This window comes from Ambystoma mexicanum, chromosome 13 (genome assembly GCF_040938575.1).
Source record: "Ambystoma mexicanum isolate Mex_15411 chromosome 13, UKY_AmexF1_1, whole genome shotgun sequence".
Taxonomy (NCBI): domain Eukaryota; kingdom Metazoa; phylum Chordata; class Amphibia; order Caudata; family Ambystomatidae; genus Ambystoma; species Ambystoma mexicanum.
In genome coordinates, this window is record NC_090938.1 from 578,254,263 (window position 1) to 578,271,697 (window position 17,435).

The 17,435-nt window shown below is 46.3% G+C and overlaps 1 protein-coding gene across 1 annotated transcript in view; it reads right to left on the reverse strand.

Moving 5' to 3' along the window:
- CFAP97D1 (CFAP97 domain containing 1) overlaps nt 1-17,435 on the reverse strand; it is a 624,049-nt gene that overhangs the window by 238,365 nt on the left and 368,249 nt on the right. Inside the window, exon 3 of the mRNA XM_069634404.1 lies at nt 9,509-9,627. Coding sequence (XP_069490505.1) covers nt 9,509-9,627 — 119 coding nt within the window. The remainder of the gene's footprint in view (nt 1-9,508; nt 9,628-17,435) is intronic.

The following is a 17,435-nucleotide window of genomic DNA, read 5'->3' on the forward strand; positions in this document are numbered from 1 at the left end:
GCGCAAGATGTTTGACGTCCGTCAGCTACTCAGCCAACCAGGAGGAAGAGATGCTACCCACACCTACAGCACCACACCGTCTGGCCAATCGGGTCCATTTAGTATTTTTTGTTAGAGTTACTTTAACTAATATAAATGTTGGCACTGATGTAATGAGTTAGAGTTTTTTGGGTTATTTCCTAGCTGGAGAAATAAACCATCCTTTGAACTCTTGCAGCCGGGTCTCAGTGCCACTTTCCCCGACAAGGGGTTTTGCCTGCTATTTTATTTCTTTTTCTCTCACACGTGGTAAGATGGGGAAAGGCACCTACACCTTCTCGAGCTTGCAGTTGCAGGTTGAATGATCCTAATCGAAGGCCGAGTGAACGGGAAGAGAGAAAAGACCTTCCTAGTCGTTACTGCCAGCAGCCACCACTTACCAACTTTTAGCAAGTGGGAGGGGGATGGAGCACGTCCGCTCTCACTGCGTCCCCAAGTGTGCTTAGAGGTGTTGTTGCCTTTATCCTTTCCCGCACAGCAATAAATATATCAGCTAGTCTTCCAACATAAGTCATCTGCCTTGGGGCAGTATAAGCGTTGGGGTAGCCACGAATAAGCACTCCTCCACCCAGAGAACACACAACGGCGCATCTGCTCTCAAAGCAGCCATTAAAGGCACTGCTGTCCCCCAGCTAGTAGGCACTATGGAAAGACTTCAATTGCAAAGAATAAGCTGGAAAAAAGTGTCCGTGTGTTGTTTCACAGCCGCAAACTAAGCGATATGCATGCATACCTCTAACGCAGCAGAAACCTAAAACCACCACAAAATGCACACACTCAGCAACACCCAACTAAACACAATACGCCACAGAAAACGTAACCAATTGCGCACAAATCATCCCACACACACTCATACAACAAACATGACCTAACCCATACCAAATAAAACAAACCAGCACACAGTCATTGGTGTTTCCGCACTGAAGCTAACAACACATCAAAGCTCTCTTGCGCTTTTCCCTCTCAATACCACTAACTAAGCCCTCCATCTTTGTCAGATCTGCCAGAGCGCCTGGAGACCATGAAAATGACAGCGGTGTGCAGTATAAATCACAATAACATAACACGTCAGTTGTGTGAATTCATGCAGAAGCATAGCATTTCTAGCCTTGACGAAGCACCATGTGCTGCAAAACACCTGCCAGCTGATATATCCTACACCTTTAAAGGAATTATATAATAAGCTTCAAGGCTAACATTTATCACTTTTGGAACTCCTGTGCTCAAGTAGAACTACCAATTATTGAAGAGAAAAAATCACCTTTTGTTGGGCAGATGCCTGCACCTTTGAGGGGTTGCTCTATAGATTTTTCACACCTTTTAGAATTAGGCGACCTGAGCGTTACTCAAACTTTTGCAAATCTAAAAAAAAATCTTCAGGCCTTTTTTATGTGTGCTATTTTGGGGGAATCTACTCTATTGTATTGAAATGTATTTTGAGTTGCTGTCCTGAAAACATGAGATCAGTTTGGCACATGAGGACTGGAGTCGGAGTCACCAGAGGAAGGACACTTGGAAGAGGTATGCATTCTAGGCACCCAGGAATTTTAAGAAAGCAGTCTTACTTTATAGGTGGTGTGGGAAGGCATTCCAGAGGGAAGGGCACTGCATGGGGAGGGTCTGATTCCAAACCTTTTCTAAAAGATGGATTGTTCCAAAATGTACAATCCAGGTCATAAAAGTATATCTTTTTCTAATAGGGTGTTTTTAATGCTTTTTATATGTAATGCGAAGGTAAAATAAAAATACCTTAGGCAATGAAGTTAATTACCAACAGGGGCTGACTTGCTATTTTTCCTTGAAACAAATCTGCCATCTGCAAAGAGCATAGGATTGCTAACAGTGGCAAATGATTCTCATGGGTACTCACAGAGATGAAAATAAGCTTCAGACAAAGTACTTTAGAAATGTGTTAAAAGAAAGTACACAGGGGCCAAGTGTATTGCATGACTGCAACACGTTGCAAATGATAAATGTGTAAAGGATGCGCAATCCACAGTGGGCGGATGCCATGCACCCAAGTGCAACCTAGAAGAATGCACGCACACATGTGTCCAGCGCCACTACCTGCTAACGCACATACATCGGCCTTGATGGGAGTTACAGCAGGTCCATGCAGCAGCTGGGGAGCACTCACACCAGTGTAATGTATTCATGTATGTCATTTGTTTTGAATAGCGCAAACAGAGCACTACACAACATGGCTGAACAGTAGCACAGCACAATAATATGGATACAATTAGGATAGGAAACAGATGCGCACTTGCAAGGGCATGGAGAAAGTGGACACAGAGGTTAAAAAGGCTGACCCGTATTGGTTAATTTCTTGGCTTGGTGAAGTGACAGCTCTGCTCCAGTTCAACCTATATTCCTGTCAGTTTCACACAACCTGCACTGTTGAGTTCCTTTGCATGCATAAGTGATTGCCTCCCTTGCTGCCACAGAATGGATGTGATTTTCTTGCAGGGATTTCATCGAATCCCGTTTCACCGTATTTCTTGACCGCATTTTACCGCAAATAAATCCGGCGGTGGGGGGAGCAAAGTATGTTCCTTTTAATCCCCAAGAATGAACTTCCAAAGGTATTGCCAAACATTCCCAATCCATTGCCCATTCTTGCATGCACACTCACTTCCTCCTGAAGGATTTAAGAATGCTTGCTTCATTAGGGGTGGGAAAGTGCACAAACTGGAGGAAGTTTGACAACATCTGCTTAAAATGGGGGCAAAGGCTCTGAGAAAAACACTTGTAAGATGGAGAAAAAGACCAACAACTTTAATGCTTGGCAATTTCTTTTTGCCTGTGTAAAGAATGTGTGGACAGACAAAAGTCCACACATTCATGTGCAAGAGCCCTTTCTAAGTGAATTTCTACCTATAGCACAATGAGGTTCTGAAACTGTAGACTGGGAGTTGGCGAGGTCTGTAGTTTGTATCAGGAGAGAGAGTTGGGAGATTAGAACCATATAATAATTATTTTCGTGGTGTCGAATGGCTCAGGAGGTGTGAGATCCGCTGGGTGTGTGGCTGGGCAGTCTACACGTGGATTTCGCTTTGGCAAGTTCCACTGCAGGGTTCTGCATACTTGCCTCTCCTGATATGTTCTGCTACAGCTCCCTTCGTCTCTAGCCACCATATGCAATGGGGAAGGATCATGGGAGCCGGGGTGGACTGGGAATTGGAAATAATTGTCAAAGTGCCCCCATATTACACATTTTCAGCAAGGCCCTGTGTTTTCATGAGAACATTTGGAAATAAAATAGGTTACCACAAAAAAGAGGCCCCGGGTGCAGAGGCCTAACGGGAAATCTTCAGAGTTCCCTATAGGACAGCTCCCCCCGGCCCCCGCCCGCAAGGGAGTCATAGGGCCTCATTACGCGGTAAGCAGTAAGGGATTACCGGCACCGGTGCCGGTAATCCCTTACCACCCTATGCCGAGGTCCCTTAGCGGGTCCCTTCCTTAACGCCTGGTTTTACCAGGCGTTATGGAAGGGACCCATTAAAGGACTTCAGAGCTAATAACGGTACCGCAAATTGCGGTACCGTTATTAGCTCCATCCCCATTCCCATTGAGCCCAATGGGGGCTCGAATGAGAATGGGGAATGGTTCCCGGAATGGGGACTTACCGGGTCCTCCAAAGTTGGAATGACCCGGTAAGTCCCTATTGCGGGAACCCGGGTCCGGAATGCAGTAAGGGAGTAGCCATGGCGCTAATAGCGCCATGGCTACCGCCTACCGCGTAATGAGGCCCATAGTCAATAACTTCTCACGAGCTGCAGATTAGAGACACCTGTTTTATTTTCTCATATGGCCTCATCTCCACCAGTTAGCCATGCTCTAAGCATCGGGTAGGGCCTCAATCGCTCTAAGGCAGTGGTATTCAACCCTTTTTCATGCTGAACCCCACAAATCCTTTGAGTAAAAATGTTATTGCCAAGCCCCCGTTGAGTAAAGACATTGCTGCGGCCACCCCCACACATGCCATTTCTGCTTATGTTTTCTATGACAAGCAGTCACTGTATTAACTTTTGGATCCCTAGAGGGGCCAGCCTCACAGTTCAAAGGCCACTGATCTAAGGACACTTTATGGAGGGATCCACCAATTCTTCTTGTATTAAAGGGGGTTGGCCTGTCTCCGCTGGCTGTCTACGGTGCATCCAATAACCATAATGAAAGGCCATGGAGCATGGGGGCAAGGAGGCAGCACGTTCCGACCAGTACTGGCACCATCAAGGCTGAACTGGCTTCCCCTTTAGGTGTTTTGGACTCACGGTACAGATGTTGATCTTGTGTATGGTTTTGTGTTAATGGTAATTTCAGATAATTTACCTCTGGTATTGCCGTGTCATCTTTTTTAGTTGGCGATTCATTTCTGCTAGGTGAATGTTAGCATTGCATCTGGTTAGGAAAGAGAGCATTGTTAAAAAAAGAAAAAAAATCTTCCATGTGTTTGTTACACTCATGTCTTGAGGGCATACCATATTGTGTCATGACCTACAAAGGCAGGCATGATTTACATGTGTATTTGCCTATCTGCATTGTACCTCGGCAAACACTTGGTCCACCAAATTCTACTTTCGGAAATGTCAACAATTGATACAATAACGCAAAACTTTGCAGCAAGCAGGCTTCTGTGGTGAGGCAAAATTCATGTTTTAAGTGTGACCTTTGAAAGATGGGACCTTTTCACCAACCAATCGGCTATATATCATGTTGCGTTCACATTTTCCATTGGGTCTACATTATGTGTTGTTCATTTTTATGTGTGTGGCCTCTTCGCACTGACAATGGCCTGAGTGGCAAGGTACAAACTGCCTCCAGTTTACTTTCCTTACGAACCACTTCACTCGGGGCTGGGGGTTCACCCTTCTAGCTCCCCCAGAAGTAACTCTGTTTACTCAGTGTGTGCTGTTTCCCTTAAGGTGGTAGGGTTATACAACCTTCCACAACGCTATAGTTTGTCAGTGTGGGTCATTTTCAGCATGGTTGCGCCATAGTGGCCACGCGCTGCAAGCTTCCGCAACACCCAAGTCAACTGTGGGTGTAGGCCTGTCCCCTCAAGGCGTTTCCACCTTCCAGGACTCCGGAGTGTGGTTTGTCGCTCTGGGGCAGTTCAAGCTGTGAAACCGGGATTGGCAGTTTACTGCACTGGAGATTTGGTCGTAGCAGAATTGGTCGCAATTTTGTAATGCATTTGCTGTATATATATGTGAGGGGTGGGTTTAGGGATATAATGACTGTAGAGGGGTTAAGTGGGGCTGCAGAGACTCTCTCCCCACATATATATAAACCTGTCAAAAAAAGAAATTCGAGCAATCCTAAAATGATCAAATAGTTTCGACCACATCAACCTAAACTGTGGGCCTGTACCCTCAGAATGTGCGGTGGTCAGGCAAGGGTGAAACATGCTGGGGTACTTGGCCTCATCTGTCTAAATCCTGGAACCAACAGTGGACAAGCGTTGCTGAAATGCAGGTCCCTGGCATTCTGCAATTTTGTAACATTAACATTTGGAGCAATTCTATTTGTTACAGCCAGGATGTCAAATCAGGCAACAGGATCGTATGGCTCGAATTTATGAGGTTTGGTGCTGTAGGATTTATGAAGGTGTCTTTTTTTTATCAGTGTGGGCCTGTTTCCACACAGTGGTCGAGGTCTGCAACCGGACAAATGTGTGTGATTTGCTAGTGTGAGCTTGTTTCCTCAAGGTGTTGTAACTTTCTACGACACCGGAGACAAAAATATGAGCACTTTCCATGCATGAAAACCGCGCTCTTCAAGTGAAGGTTGAATCCCTCCGATTGGAGCTGGTTAGTAGTTGAGTCTTGTATGATATGTATGTTGTCCTGTGCCTCCTTGTTTCTCTCTGTGTTTTATGGTGGCGCTGTTTGTGGTGGCGCCCTGATGCCTGTGTATTCCTGGCGTGCTATAAATACACAAATAAACAAATAAAAGTGTGATGGTCTGTTTCTTTGGGCGTTAGGGTTTTGCAACCTTCCACAACACGTGGGTGTAATTGGGCAGCCTGGGCCTGCTTCTACAGGGTGATACAGCTTGCTAACCTGCCAAACCTCCTGGGTGGAATTGGGCAGCCTGGGCCTGCTTCTACAGGGTGATACAGCTTGCTAACCTGCCAAAACTCCTGGGTAGAATTGGGCGGCCTGGGCCTGCTTCTACAGGGTGATAGAGCTTGCTAACCTCCTAAAACTCCTGGGTGTAATTGGACGGCCTGCTTCTACAGGGTGATAGAGCTTGCTAACCTCCCAAAACTCCTGGGTGTAATTGGGGAGCCAGAGACTGTTTCTATAGGGTGATAGAGCTTGCTAACCTTCCAAAACTCCTGGGTGTAATTGGGAAAACTTGGCCTGCTTCTACAGGGTGATAGAGCTTGCTAACCTCCTAAAACTCCTCGGTGTAATTGGGCAGCCAGAGCCTGTTTCTACAGGGTGATAGAGCTTGCTAACATGCCAAAACTCCTGGGTGTAATTGGACGGCCTGCTTCTACAGGGTGATAGAGCTTGCTAACCTGTCAAAACTCCTGGGTGTAATCGGGAGGCCTGGGCCTGCTTCTACAGGGTGATAGAGCGTGCTAACCTCCCAAAACTCCTGGGTGTAATTGGGCAGCCTGGGCCTGCTTGTACAGGGTGATAGAGCTTGCTAACCTCCTAAAAATCCTTGGTGTAATTGGGGAGCCAGAGCATGTTTCTACACGGTGCTAGAGCTTGCTAACATGCCAAAACTCCTGGGTGTAATTGGGCAGCCTGGGCCTGCTTCTACAGGGTGATAGAGCTTGCTAACTTCCCAAAACTCCTAGGTGTAATTGGGCAGCCAGAGACTGTTTCTACAGGGTGATAGAGCTTGCTAACCTGCCAAAACTCCTGGGTGTAATTGGGCGGCCTGGGACTGCTTCTACAGGGTGATAGAGCTTGCTAACCTCACAAAACTCCCGGGTGTAATTGGGCAGTCAGAGACTGTTTCTACAGGGTGATAGAGCTTGCTAACCTGCCAAAACCCCTGGGTGTAATTGGGCGGCCTGGGCCTGCTTCTACAGGATGATAGAGCTTGCTAACCTGCCAAACCTCCTGGGTGGAATTGGGCAGCCTGGGCCTGCTTCTACAGGGTGATACAGCTTGCTAACCTGCCAAAACTCCTGGGTAGAATTGGGCGGCCTGGGCCTGCTTCTACAGGGTGATAGAGCTTGCTAACCTCCCAAAACTCCTGGGTGTAATTGGGCAGCCTGGGCCTGCTTGTACAGGGTGATAGAGCTTGCTAACCTCCTAAAAATCCTTGGTGTAATTGGGGAGCCAGAGCATGTTTCTACACGGTGCTAGAGCTTGCTAACATGCCAAAACTCCTGGGTGTAATTGGGCAGCCTGGGCCTGCTTCTACAGGGTGATAGAGCTTGCTAACTTCCCAAAACTCCTAGGTGTAATTGGGCAGCCAGAGACTGTTTCTACAGGGTGATAGAGCTTGCTAACCTGCCAAAACTCCTGGGTGTAATTGGGCGGCCTGGGCCTGCTTCTACAGGGTGATAGAGCTTGCTAACCTCACAAAACTCCTGGGTGTAATTGGGCAGTCAGAGACTGTTTCTACAGGGTGATAGAGCTTGCTAACCTGCCAAAACCCCTGGGTGTAATTGGGCGGCCTGGGCCTGCTTCTACAGGATGATAGAGCTTGCTAACCTCCCAAAACTCCTGGGTGTAATTTGGGAGCCAGAGACTGTTTCTACAGGGTGATAGAGCTTGCTAACCTGCCAAAACTCCTGGGTGTAATTGGGCAACCTGGGCCTGCTTCTACAGGGGGATAGAGCTTGCTAACCTCCTAAAACTCCTCGGTGTAATTGGGCAGCCAGAGCCTGTTTCTACAGGGTGATAGAGCTTGCTAACATGCCAAAACTCCTGGGTGTAATTGGGAGGCCTGGGCCTGCTCTACAGGGTGATAGAGCTTGCTAACCTCCCAAAACTCCTTGGTGTAATTGGGCAGCCTGGGCCTGCTTCTACAGGGTAATAGAGCTTGCTAACCTCCTAAAACTCCTGGGTGTAATTGGGGAGCCAGAGCATGTTTCTACACTGTGCTAGAGCTTGCTAACATGCCAAAACTCCTGGGTGTAATTGGACGGCCTGCTTCTACAGGGTGACAGAGCTTGCTAACCTGTCAAAACTCCTGGGTGTAATTGGGAGGCCTGGGCCTGCTTCTACAGGGGGATAGAGCTTGCTAACCTCCCAAAACTCCTGGGTGTAATTGGGCAGCCTGGGCCTGCTTCTACAGGGTGATAGAGCTTGCTAACCTCCTAAAACTCCTAGGTGTAATTGGGCAGCCTGGGCCTGCTTCTACAGGGTGATAGAGCTTGCTAACCTCCCAAAACTCCTGGGTGGAATTGGGCGGCCTGGGCCTGCTTCTACAGGGTGATAGAGCTTGCTAACCTCCCAAAACTCCTGGGTGTAATTGGGAGTCCTTGGCCTGCTTCTACAGGGTGATAGAGCTTGCTAACCTGCCAAAACTCCTTGGTGTAATTGGGCAGCCTGGGCCTGTTTCTACACGGTGCTAGAGCTTGCTAACCTCCCAAAACTCCTGGGTGTAATTGGGCAGCCTGGGCCTGCTTCTAGAGGGTGATAGAGCTTGCTAACCTCCCAAAACTCCTGGGTGTTATTGGGCGGCCTGGGCCTGCTTCTACAGGGTGATAGAGCTTGCTAACCTCCCAAAACTCCTTGGTGTAATTGGGCAGCCTGGGCCTGCTTCTACAGGGTGATAGAGCTTGCTAACCTCCTAAAACTCCTGGGTGTAATTGGGCAGCCCGGGCCTGCAACCATCATGTTGGAATTGGCCCCACACATGCTCAGCCAGGCCTGGGCATAGTGGTGAAATTGATAAGGGTGTTTCAGAAGACGATATTTTTTCCACTGCTTCAGTTAGGTGACCTATGCATTTCTCAAACCAGCGCAAATAAACAAATATACATTCTCAGGCCTTTTTTATTTGTGATATTTTTTAGAATCTTCACTGTATTCAATTCAACCAACGTTCTCACTGCACCACTCTGTGTGATCTTGGGAATATCACTTTATCTCCCTGTGCCTCACTTCACCCATCTGCCAACAGTAGGCCTGCTTAGAAACAGGCTAACTCCTTTTAAGTGACGCAGCCAATTAACATTTGCATAAGCAGTGGAAAAGAGGAGCACGTCAGGCCGGGTACAGATGGAGCCAATCAGCGGCCAGCTCTGCTTCCGGAAGGTTCCGACCGAACGAGGCTGCTTTACGGAGATAAGGAGTGCGAATAAACGGCAACGAGGACCTACTTATCGTCTATTAGCCTTGGTTTGCTCTCCGTATCTGCGTCCTACTCAGAGGTACAATGGAGGATGCTAGAGTGGCTTCCAGGAATAGCCATTAGGCAGCTCGTGGGGGCAGCGCGGCGCGGGGAAGCAGGAACGAGATTAGGGGGGAATGTGACAGCCACTTGGACCCACCTCTTGATGTAGCATTCATTCCAGTTGTCCACTGACCCTTTGCTGCGCATGATGTGGGCGATGCGGTCCAAAAGCAGCCGGTTGTTCTTTTCGATGACAGCCATCCTCTCCTGTTCCATCTACGAGAAAAAATGAAGAGTGCATTATGGCCAGGTTCCCACGGAGGAGGGGAAGCCTTTACTGGGGACGCGGCTCCAACATGCCATGACGCCGCTTTACATGTTGATATACATTCAAATAGGGTGCCTCGAGACAAACACAGCCATGAACGCATAGGCACGCAAATATGTTTGCGTGTCGTTTCGGATCAATGTATCAAAGCCAAAGCTGACTCCGTTTGTAATTTGTGTTGTTTGTCACAGCAGCATGGTCTGTGCTCAGGAGGTTGGAGCCAGTGATTGAGAAACAAAAGAAGAGTGAGCACCAAAAGAATTGATACAAGTGCGCCCCACCTCCTTTTGTTTCTTTGTGAATGGTATCTAACCCCTCAGTCAGCCCTTGGACTCATCAAAGCTGTGTGATTGATGGGCTGCCTGTAAGGTGAGTGCCTCTCTTTTTTTTCTTCTAATCATTAGATTAGAAGAAATCCCTGCGGGCAGCCCTTTAAGGACACAACTCTGTTTGATAAAGGGCTGCCTGAAAGGTTTGGCGCCTCTTGGGCTAGTGGGGCGGGTAGGGGTGGGGAAGGGGGGCGGCAGGGGTGGAGCCCCGCAGAGCTCTGGCTAAAGACCGCCTTTTGAAGACTGCCAGGGATCTGCCACGGCTAGCCACGGATCAGTTAAAGAACTGGAAGTGCTACAATCGGACAATTCTAGGCAGCTGCTTGAGGCGGCACTGACAGAGGGGCACCTGGAGGTAGGATTTTGAGCCTACACAAAATAAATCTGACCCAGCTGAAAGGAAGGGAAAGCAAAAAGGGACTTTGCCTGGGGTGCCATCAAACTTTGTAGTACCTTACTCTGCAGCACGAGCAGTATGCAATATTTGCTGCTGTGTGTGCAGAGTTGTATATAGCAGAACCCTAGTTATGAAGCAAGAGTGCTGTACAACAAAAGTATACAATAACTATATGGATCCAATATAATAGCATCTTAGAATATAAAGGCTACTTTTAGATGGACGAGGAATGCAGGCAGTAGATAGAGGTATCCAATACAGTCAACGCAAGATGAGAAGGTGTGTAATTCCAGACGCTTCATTGAATATGTTCCTTCGTGTAGATGCAAATGATACAATGGCCCTGATTACAACTCCGGCGGTATCCGTGCCGTTAAAAATGGCAGGCTGCCGCCAGAGTTGTGTTTTTCTTCTAGCGCCTGGCTTTAGGGAATCACTGGGGCATTACAGCCCCGGCGATCCGTGAAGCAAGGCGCCATAAAAAATGTAACTCCCTGTTCCCATTCGAGTCCCATAGGACTCAATGGGAATGGGGAGGACTGAAGCACCGGCTCCATGTGCAACAGCTCCGGTGCTTTCGTCAAAGTCTGCGAGCGGGCGCCGTTCCGCCCGCCAGGTCAGACCTGGCGGGCGGGAGTTTATCCGGCTCGCAAACTTGTACTCTGCATCTCCGGCACCATTGTTACCGGACCGTCAGGGTCGTAATGAGGCCCAATGTCACTCGATCAATCAATCTTTATTGAATTGGATGACATTGAATGAAATCATCAGTGGCAACAGTGGTGGGTCAGAAGAAGGACAGAGGACTCTGCCTTCCATTGTAAACGTGTATTAATTAAATGAAAAGGTACAAACTCCTAACTTGCCATATACTATGGGTTTTCCCAACCCAACATAGGGGTGCTCGTCAGTCATTGGTCAGTCCAAAAGAAAGGATCTGTCCTTTGTCCAAAACGAAGCTATTCTGTCCCTGTCACTATTAAAAGCCTACTAACACACAGGAGACTGACTCCCTTCTTCTATGGTCTGCTTTTCAGCAAAAAGTCACTTCAGTAACTTATTCGTAGGTAGTTCTTGACAATTAATTTGATCAGCTCCTAGTTTGGAAATGGGGCTCTTGAATTTATCTTAGTGTCCTTGACAATTGGATTTCCTCTTCCAAACTTATTCTCTCTTTATTTATTATATGTGCAATTTTTTCTTTAGACAATGTCCACTCTTCCTGGATGGGCCAGGTTGAAATGTTCCCTCAAAGGATTCTCACTATCCTCCACCACTTGATACTCGCTGGGGCGAGTATGCGGGTTCCAATAGCGATTCTCATTCATCACCACTTTATTAGTTGTACTGGGACGAATAGGATTGTTCCAGTAATGCTTCTCACTTTTCTTCACTTCTTTGGTTTTACTGGGACGAGCATTTATTTATTCATTGTGCATTTGTAAAGCGCTTATACAGCAAGTAATTGTGTTTCAAAGCGCCGACCCCCTGGGCAACCCGGAGGGAACATGGTAACGAAAGACAAATATAACAATGAAGAGAAAGAAAGAGGCGGTCCTACAAGGCCTTGTGAGCATTTAGAATGTGCAAGTGCAGAGAAAGAGAGATAAACTGGAGGGGACGTAGAGAGGAAGAGGGTATAAGGAAGAGGCTGTTGCAGTAGTCCAGCCTAAACAGTACAAAGGGCTCTAGAGACATTGAGCTTCTGTGGGAAAGTGAGGAAAGGAAGGATTCCTTTGAGGAGATGCAGTTGAAAGTGGGCCTTCTTGGCAAGGTCCTGAATGTGAGGGATGAAGGAAAGAGAGGAGTCGTAGATGACTCCAAAGTTTCTGGCTTCAGATGAAGGAGAAGGGGGAGAGTCCATAAGGGGAGGCCAGAGTGAAGGGAAGAATGAGGGAGCAGGAGTCCCAATGGGAAGGATCTCATTCTTGCTGGCATTGAGGTAGAGATCATTGTAGGCACACCAGGACTGGATGGTAGATAGGCAGTCAGGAAAGACGGAGGAAGTAAGGAGAAGATCAGAGAACATTTTGAAGTAGAGTTGTATGTCAACTGCATAACACTGGAAGCAAGGGGAAAAAGTTGAAATTAGGTGTGCAAGTGGATCAATATAGATGTTAAAGAGCCAGGGAGAAAGGTTAGAGATCCTGGGAACAACACCTGTGGATATAGAGGCAGGAGAGAGGAAATAGCCCAGGATAACCTGGGAGAGACAGTAGTGAGGATGGAGGTCGGCCAGTCCAGTGCCCACTCCAAGATATGGTTTTATGAGGATTGAGTGGTTGATCGTATTAAATGTTGAGGAGAGTTCAAGTAGAATGAGAGCAGCTGTAGAGTTACAGTCAAGAGATGTAAGCAGTTCTTCACGGGTGTTCAGGAGAGCAATTTCTGTGCCTCTGGATGCTCGGAATCCAGATTGATGGTCGTGTAGGCAACGGACAAGCTCAGTATGCTGGGTCAGTTGGGGGAACACAAACATCTCCAAGAGTTTAGCACTGAAGGGGGTGATAGAGATGGGGCTATGCTTAGCATTAGTATGAATGTATCAGTAATGATTCTTGCTTTCCTTCACCTGTTTCGTCCTACGGGGACAAGTATAAATGTTCTGATACTGATTATCACAAGTATGCATGTTCCAATGGTAATTGTCCCTTTTTCCAGCTCTCTAGTCTTACTAGAAAAAGTGTGAAGGCTCTAGCAATGATTATCACTTTTCCACGGCTCTTTAATCTTGCTGGGACGAGTATAAATGTTCCAGTAATGATTCTCACTTTTCTCTACTGTTCTTTCTGTATTCTTATGTGCATCAGGGTTTAAGTAATGATTTTTAGCCTTCTCCATTATACCGTCTTTACTGAGATGAGCATTAATGTTCTCACATAACTTCCCATTCTTCTTCAGTAACTTTAGTTTTATGTCTTCAATGGGACAAGTATGATTCTTCCCTTTGTTATATTCGGTATCCATCCCAGCTAGCCCACCTTCCCCATTAGCTCTTTCTCTTGGGTTTAGCATCACCGGGTCTGCGTTCGTGATGGGATCCTTCACATGGTTCATCAGGTTGCCTGATTTGTCCTCGGTTTCTCTCATACTTTTGCGGCTTCCGTTCCATGTTGTGAATGGTTCTGTGGTCTCAGCGTCGTTCTTGAACTCAACAGACCACCGGCTCTTGGTCACACCACCACCTTGGATTTGGTTGCTTGCCTGAGGCTTTCATCCCTCAGTCTCTATCACTTCAAGTTTCTCTCGTGTCGATTTCACATGCCAGCTTCTCTCCAGGCTTGGAAACTTCACGTCCCGGTCTCTCTGTCAGCTCCTCCAAATAGCGTATTTGAATCTTCTGGACTTCTCTCTCCTACAGGAGTGCTCCTCTTTGATTTATGATGCGTTGTTGGGCCTTACCGAGCAGAGCGACAAGTCCTGAGTATTCTGTATTACTCACATGCGCTTCTTCTTCTCATTATTACACAAATATTCCTTCTCATGTTTATTTGAGGTTTCTAGTCCACAATAACAAACATCAGCTTGATCCTCATATCTTCACTCACATTTCTACCAGAAGAACTACAATTCCCAGTTGGGCTGTAGTTCTTTGGCCAGCGCCAACGGGACTAGCTGGTCTGTGGCGGTCCGTTGTGCTCCAGTGACTACGGGGCTACGTCTCTCTGCTGCTTTATCCATGTAAGGCACTATGAGTTGCACATCGATTTTAGCAATGATTGCTAAAGAAAAAGCAGACTCCCTATAAAGAACACTGCGCATTAACGAAAATGCAGCTCGCGTATGCTTGTGTAGGAGTAATACACAGAATCTGCAGATTAATGAAGCCTCAGCACAGGTATGCAATACGGAAAAACCAAAGCCACCCAGGCGAATGAATCAGGGGGTTGTATCTAATATGAAAACACCCTTAGTTATTAACCCTTTAGTTTTACAAGATGCAGCAGATACACAGACAGGACACACAGAATGCTTTGTCAAGTACAATAGAGTCGGTTCGGAAACCACACATGATTACGCTAGCATAACTCAGCAACTCACTTCTTCCACTCTTAATGGCAAGCTAGCCATATATTGAAATGTTTACTATTGAACACACAGTCCCTTATAAAGCATGCCTTGCAGTTATCTACATATATATCCTCACAGAATATTGATCTCTGTGCTCTCACAGAGATGTGGAGCCATGCAGCAAGCTGGGCCTTCGCTTGCTCTGGCCATACCACAGGGACACAATATTGTGTGCAAGGACAGACTAGAGGGGGGGATTGTAATGATCTATAAAGACACCTTAGACCTGTCGAGAGTTGATTCTATAAATCTGGAGAGCTGTGACACCCCCACATTAAAGTCAGAACTGATGCTGAGAATACCATTATTGTGATTCTCATTTACCGATCCCCCTCCCCTGTGCAGGACTTCACAAACCAGATATGTGACCTACTTCTAACCTTTCTAAAATCTAGCTCTAAAACTATACTATTAGGGGATTTTAACTATTGGTTATTAGATGGGAGTGATAGGCGAGCTAAGTATTTTGACAAAGTCCTTACAGACCTTGGTTTTATTCAATTTGTGAAAACCCCCACGCATATTAAGGGCAACTCGCTGGACTGGGTAGCAGGACATAATATCTCCCTAGCTAGCCAGAATATATGCCCTTGCCCTTGGTCTGACCACTTCTTCATTTTGAAGCTTTGTCTGAATAAAAGGTTACGAGGAAGAAAATGATCACTTTCACGATACAGTGTAGAAACCTTATAAACCTTAAGCTGGAAGCTCGTGATCCATGATTGATCCCACTGCAACAGAACGTGAATGACTCTACCTCAGTAGATGAAATCACTGAGGCTAATAAATATACCCTTCAGAAAGCTGTGACTATACTAGCTCCATGGGGTAACAAGAAAGTCATTCAAAGGGAGATTAACCCTTGGTTCTCCACAGACTTACAAGCGTTAAAAAGTGAAAAAACGAAATCACTTTATAACTGGAAAAGATCCCTTACATTATCTGACAAAGAGATTTATAAAACTACAGTAAAAAGATTTAAGTTAGCTGTTATCACAGCAACAAAATCAAGCCTGGATGTTTGTATATCCAAGGCACATTCTCAACCCAGGGAATTCTTCAAAGTACTGAGTTAGAAACTTCCAAGCAAGATAACAGTGGGTCAGTTATTAGAGACACTGACTGGTGTAATCTAGTACAAGATGCTATGGGCTCCAATTTAAAGAGCATCAAGGACATGATTGTCCTATCAAAAAAACAACTACTCTGAAAAACCTCGACACTTCGGACACCAAGAGTAGAATATGGAAACCGGGAGAACAATTCACGTTCAAACCTATAAGTGAATCTGAGTTGGCCCTGATCATTGAAAACCTAAAACCTATGAACTGCAAAAGAAAAGGGATGTCTGTCCAGCCTTGGCCGTTAAGGCATGCTCCTTTGTACTTATCTCGACATTATGCAGATTTGTGAATGCATCCTTTAGGGACAGTTGTGTCCCAAGAAGCATTAAGAACTCGTCGATCACACCCCTGTCAAAAAAACCTGATCTCTGTCCGGGAGATCCCTTGAATTGTCATCCTATCTCAAACTTCCATTTTCTTCTCAACATTCTAGACTGAGTGGCATACTCGCAAGTCCTTCTCCATCTCAGATCTTATAACATCCTGAACCGATGGCAGTCCAGATTCAGAGAGAGTCATGGGACGGAGACAGCGCTGCTGGATTTCAAGTACAGGCTACTGCGTCACATGGAACAGGGGGAAACAACCATGCTTATACTCCTTGATCTGTACGCTGCCTTCGACCTGGTCGACCATGCATTACTGGTCGCCAGGTTGGAGGAGGTGGCAGGATTCTCAATACAAGCAGTGCAGTGGGTCAAATCCTTCCTTAGCGAACACCAGTGTAGGGTGAGCAGCGCCTTGGCGGATGCTAGACCCAATGAGCTTGTTCAAGGAGTGTCACAGGGAACCTGCTTGTCGCCAGTGTTTTATAACATCTTTACAGTCCCTTTCCTTGATATCCTGGAGGACAACAAAATCGAGTTTACCAACTATGCCGATGACACAAAATGTGTCATCCCCCTGATGGGCAATTTTTTAGAGGATGAGCTTAACATTTAACAGGATTGATTGTCTAACACAAAGTTAGATGTGCAACAACGGCCTCGCACTTAATACGAGTAAAACCAAGCTGATGCTAGTAGGGACTGAAGCTAAAACTCGCAAGACTGAGGTGGGATATGCTCAGCACCAGATTGATGGTTGTATAATCAAAACTAAAAATAAAGTCAAGACCCTTGAGGTTTACCTTGATCACAACTTGAACATGAAAACCCAAGTGAGCAGCTTGGTTTCTTCGGCTTCTTATTATATCAAGCTATTGACCCACGCGCACCCATTTATTTCAAAAGAGAATTGGGAAGTATCTGCAAGAACGTTGATGGGATCAAGAATTGACTACTGCAGTAGTCTCCTTATTGGCTTGTCAAAAACAAAGTCTAATAGATTACAATTTGTGCAAAATAATGCGGTCAGAGTCATCAACCGCAAGAAAAGGGACCATATATCTGAGGCCAGAAGAAGCCTACATTGGCTCCCGATCAAAGTTAGACTTCTTTTCTGTCTCATGTTGATCACTTATAAATGCTTGAGAAGCACAGCTCCAGCCTATTTGAAGGATGAACTGGTTGTTAAATCCAACCCTCACAATTTGAGATCTAACAACTGTGCTCAATTGAAAATTCCTGCTTGCAGGCTATATGATGATATGATATGATATAGCATTTATAACGTGCCCATACACAAGTGTTTCAAGGCGTGACGAGGCAGGGGAGGGGGAACAAAGGGAAGACAGAACAACGATCCTACTAGGCCAGGTATAATTCAGATCGCGCAAGTGCATGGGGAGGGGGAAAGGGAAAAGTCAGCGGGGAAGGTAGAGGGGAAAGTGCAGTACATGGGATAGTAGAAAAAATAAGATAAATAAAACGGCCACTGGTGGCAAGTGCAAGGTA